General features: G+C 32.9%; 1 protein-coding gene across 1 annotated transcript in view; it reads left to right on the top strand.

Annotated features, from left to right (window-relative positions):
• Positions 1-4,008: 4,008 nt before the first annotated feature.
• LOTGIDRAFT_170832 (hypothetical protein) overlaps positions 4,009-5,347 on the top strand; it is a gene marked incomplete at both ends in the record, with an annotated part of 3,723 nt that continues 2,384 nt past the window's right edge. Inside the window, one exon of the mRNA XM_009046677.1 lies at positions 4,009-4,452. Within this exon, the coding sequence (XP_009044925.1) occupies positions 4,009-4,452 (444 nt within the window). The remainder of the gene's footprint in view (positions 4,453-5,347) is intronic.

The raw sequence follows: 5,347 nt of genomic DNA, 5'->3' as shown, positions 1-5,347 counted from the left end.
AAGAAGCAAAATTGATCAATATATCAAGTGTGATATATCTTAAGAAAGGCAAAATCACACACATTAAGGAAATGAAATAAATTTTGTCGTATGATAATAAGGTCACGTGACAGAGCTCTTTAAAGATAAAAATTGCGATTTTCAAATGGCTCTAGAACCGGAAGGTAACATCGCGTGACAAAAGTAAATATATTTTTAGATAGATCTTGTTAGGGACCACAACATTTGTGCAGGTCACAAGGTCACCACAGGTCAAGGTAACTAGATATATGCCTTAGCAGTTTTGACAATGACTGAAAAAATATAACCGGTAATTAAAAAAAAACAAAGCCAAAATTCAAAAATCGGCTTCCAAAATTTTCTTAACAATCAATTGCAGATTCTATAGACACTAACATCTCACACATCAGCTTTACCCCTAAGGCCCCATTTTGAGTTTTATAAAAATTAGGTGTATCAAGATGGCGTCTTACCCTATACTTCTGGGTCAAATTTATTCATTTCAACATGTTTATGGGGACTACTCTAACTAATTGCAAAAAGAATTTTTCAAATATCTGCAAAATGCCGGAAGTTGAAATTTCAACTTTACGAGCGAATAACTTCAAAACTGGAAGTAATATCGAAACTTTGAAAATTAATTTTAGGTTCCAATCAAAATATCTAATTATCTGTAAGTTTTCATATCGATTGAAATAAAATTGTAGAAGTTAGAAAAAAAGTGAAAAACCTCAAAAATTGAAACTAAAAAAGTCAGCGACAAAAGTTTAAATTTTAGAATTTTTTAATTGCTATATTATAGCCGTTAGCGCGAACTTATTAACGAAAAAAGATCGATCAAAATCCGATCAAAATTGGAGCCGAAAATTAGCTAAAACGTAAAAAATAGATTTTGTTCTACGTCATTTCCGGTTGGAAAAAAATGCATGAAAATACGTTCATCAGATTTAGTCTCGCGGCGTTAACAGGAGAAATTTTAACAGTATTTATGTGGCATGTATAGTTTTGGCCTGGCGCTCTGACCAGAATTCGAAAAAAAAAAACAAAAAAAACTAGAGCCACTCGTGGCACAGAGTGGGACTTTGCAAATGTAGCAATTTGCTAAAGACCCTGAAAAAATCAACCATCGACGATAATTAGATCAAGCGCACGAACAAGTCTAAAGTTGATAATTTTTTATTTTTTAGAAGATTCTAATACCGGAAGTAGACATCAGACCTCACAAATGAAAGTATCAAGCAGATAGCCAAGGTCAATGACCTTTGATCTTGTAAAAGAGAAGGTCTAAAAAGGTCAAGATCAAGAGATATATGTCATCAAAATTTCTAATTGCACACGACTATAAAACCGGAAGATGACATAAAACAGCAAATATAAAAGTATAAATAGATAGCCAATGGCAATGACGTTTGATCCTACAAAGGTCAAGGTCAACAAAGGTCAAGGTCAAAAATTGAAAATTTTGAATTTCCAAAACCTGTTCCTTTTTTTGAACTATGAAGCGGAAACAACCGAACTTCTAAGACAAAGTGGCTCAAAACATGAGATGATTGTATGTAAAGTTCCATTTTAAACAAACGTATACTTTGCGAGATATGCTCCTGGCCAAAAATATCAATAATGAGTAATATAACCATGATGTGCCACGCCCTCCTTAATTTTTTTTGCATGGGGTAATTGATATTCCAAATGTTACTTTGTGTTTCAAATTTCAAGCTTCTACATTATTCAGGTCAAAAGATATAGGTCACCAAATGTCAACAAAGGTCAAAATTAAAAAATGAAAATATCCAAATGTTAAAACCTGTTCCTTGTTTGGAACTATAAAGCTGAAACAACTGAGCTGTTAACACAAACTGGCCAAAAGGATGAGGTAATTGTGTGCAAAGTCCCTTTTTTAACAAACGTATACTATGCGAGTTATGCCCCAGCACCAAAATGTAAACAATTAGTAATTCAACCCGGATGTGCCACGCCCACCCCAATTTTTGGATCATAGATAAATTCATATTCAAAGTGTCTTCCAAATATCAAGGCTCTACATAAAATAGATCATAAGATATACATACACCAAGATCAAAAAGACGCAAATATGGTAAAAAAAAAACCCTCAAATTTGAAAAAATCACAAATTTCAATTTTGCTTTAAAAAAGCAATTGTTCTCTAACTATGTAAAGTGCATGAGAAGCACATTCGGTAACCGAAAAAATTAACCCTCTAGGTTAATTAGGTCACGTGCTAGAGCAGTCCAAAGTTGCGAATTTGGCCTTTTACGGATAGCTATAAAACCGGAAGTACAAAGTATCAAATGATAGCCAAGGTCAATGACCATTGACCCTATGAAGGTCAAGGTCATCAAAGGTCAAGGTCACAAGAAATAAGCTTTCAAACTTTGAAAAAATTCAACTGGAAGTTGCAAAAATGCAAAAGCAAAATTCAAAAATCGGCTTGCAACGTTTTGTGAACATTAAACAGCAGATTACATCGACACCAAATTTATGCAGATTTAGTTTATCCCTAAGGACTTATTTCGATTTTAAGAAAATTAGAAAATCAAGATGGCAGCCAAAGTATCACTTCCAGTCTGGATTTTATATTCTTCGTTTTTTTGTATTAGCATTTACTTACGACCTGCATAAATTCCGTTGACCTATTTCATTTACACCGGAAGTTATTCGACCGGAAGTAGATTGTACTTTCAATTCATTCCACCTTCAAAACCGGAAGTGACGTCAAAACTCTGACTGTATCATATCATTGACTTTATTGATGTCTCTTTGCATTTTAAATTTCAGATCAATCGATGCAAAAACAAAAAAGTTGCAAAATAATTGCAAAATTCAATCGAAAAAAGTTTGCGACAAATTTTCGAATTTCGTAATTTTTCAAGTGCTATTTGATCAGAAATTACAGCCAGATTTTAAAAATGAGAACCCAAAGAAAATCGATGCAAAAATGCGCCTTCTAGAGCCAATTTACACATGTAGAAATGTTCATGTAGCTATTGAAGCCTAGGCTGTGTGCCCTGTGGAAATTTCGAAAAAAAAAAAAAAAAAAAAAAAAAGAAAAAGAATTGACATTTCGATAACAAAAAAACATATGCAAACATATGCAAAACAAAGCAGTGCGTTCAATACAAGGCACTGCAAAAAAAAAAAAAAAGAATGAACATTTCGATAACAAACTGAACATTCTAAAAACAGTACTGATGCAGGGCGGGTTACGATATTCAGGTACATACGAAGACGGTCTATTGCAATTACTTTATGTAAATACATTTCTGCATCTCTAAATGCCAATATCTAAAAGTGCTTGGAGTAAGTAGTACTAGAGCTTATAGATTTGTCGCACGGGGATTCCCCATTCCATTTCATTTCATGGGGAAAATGCGACCACCCTAAACACCCTACATTTCATAAATTCTTACACCTATTCACCCTACATTTCATAAATTCTTACACTAAAGACCTAAATCCACTATAAATTATTTCACCTAAACTCCCTACATTTCATTCACCAAAAAACACCTTCAATCAATTTCCTACATTCCATCAAAAAAGCATATTAAAAATACCCTTATATAAAATAACATAACATTTTTTTAATAGCCTTGTTTTAAATAATGTTATTTTTAGTCTAGAAAAGGGAGATAACTCTTTTGGGAAACACAATTTCTTCGTTAAATTAACTCATTTTAAAATAGGATGAGTTTAATTCTAAAACATGAACAACACAGATTCGAAGATTATTCGGGCGACGGTATCTTTTCTTCATTATTTTCTCTAGGTAAGACAATAGTTCCAAAAGTAGCTAGCTTTGTTTCAAACAACAAATCACTCATTTCAACCGGAGCGAAAGCCATCGGCTCAATCGCGGAAGCTGGAAAGAGTATAAGCGACACAGTGAAACAATCTAACGAGTTGAAAGAATTAGAGCTAATAAAAGAACTGCAGAAACAGGAGATTAGAAGAAAGGAAAGGAAAAGGTTTTAAAGTTATAGGATAAAAATGATTGTCGCTCACGCTCCAAAAACTTATTTCGGTTCAGGAGATATTCAAAAATCATTGGGTTCTCTTCCTGGATTTCCATGGGCAAAATATCCCGGAGAAAAACATCTTCCCGGTCATAATTACACTGGTCCAGGTACTAGGTTAGATCTGCGATTAGACGAAAACGATAAACCCAAACCCGGCGAAGAACCAGTCGATACAGTTCACGCCGCTGCGCTTAAACACGACATACTGTACAGAAACAAAGACATAAACTTCAGACACGAAGCAGACAGACAAATGATAATCGAACTTGAAAATATTCCAAATCCAACTTTCAAAGAGAGAATGCAAAGGGTTCTGATCATAAAACTGTTAAAAGCAAAGATGAAATTGGGCATGGGATTAGCGGATGAAATTCATAAAGAATTTAGAAAAACTAAAAACTTTTTAAAAGTTAAAGTATTTGAAAAAGATGAAATATGGTCAGCCGATTTAATTAATATGCCAGTCGAAAGAGGATATAAATATTGCTTAACAGTTATAGGTTTGTATACGAGATATGCTTGGGTTATTCCTTTGAAAAACAAAACAGGATTATCAGTCAAACACGCATTTGAAACGATTATGAAGCAATCTAACCGTCATCCAGAAAAACTGTGGGTAGTAAAGGAAGTGAATTTTATAACAAAAATATGAAATCTCTGGGATTTGAAATTTACAGCACGCATAATGAAGGTAAAGCTGTAGTTATTGAGAGATATAATAGAACTCTAAAAAATAAATTATTCAAAAAATTCACGGAATTGAAATCTCAAAAATGGCTTAAAATATTACCAGAGGTTGTAGATGAAAACAATAACAAAATTCATTCATCTATAGGTGTCACAGCAACACAAGCCTCGAGTAATCCAAATATTATAAAGTCAATTAACGCGCAACATAACTACAAAAATGAAATAAAGAATTTAAATATCAAACCCAAATTTAAAGTAGGAGATCGAGTTCGTATTTTCAAATATAAAAGCAAATTCGAAAAAGGTTACGTTGGATACTTGACGAACGAAATATTTATCGTTGATAAAGTAAACACCATATCACCTCCGACATATGAATTAATCGATCAAGACAAAGAACAAATCATAGGTAGGTTTTATCAAAATGAACTTCAAAAAACCGACTTTTAAAAATGAATATCTTTCTCGATAAATATGGAACCGATACAACCACAAACTTTCAACTTATAAGATGGGCGAATGAGTTAAATATATCACCATTTTATTATTGTATGAGAGATGAAATAAATAATCTCAAATATAAGAAAGGTAAATTTTACGCTATAACAAATATACACACT

Source organism: Lottia gigantea, assembly GCF_000327385.1.
Source record: "Lottia gigantea unplaced genomic scaffold LOTGIsca_104, whole genome shotgun sequence".
NCBI lineage: Eukaryota > Metazoa > Mollusca > Gastropoda > Lottiidae > Lottia > Lottia gigantea.
Note: the sequence above shows the minus strand (reverse complement) of the source record. Positions and strands in the feature narration are given on the sequence as shown.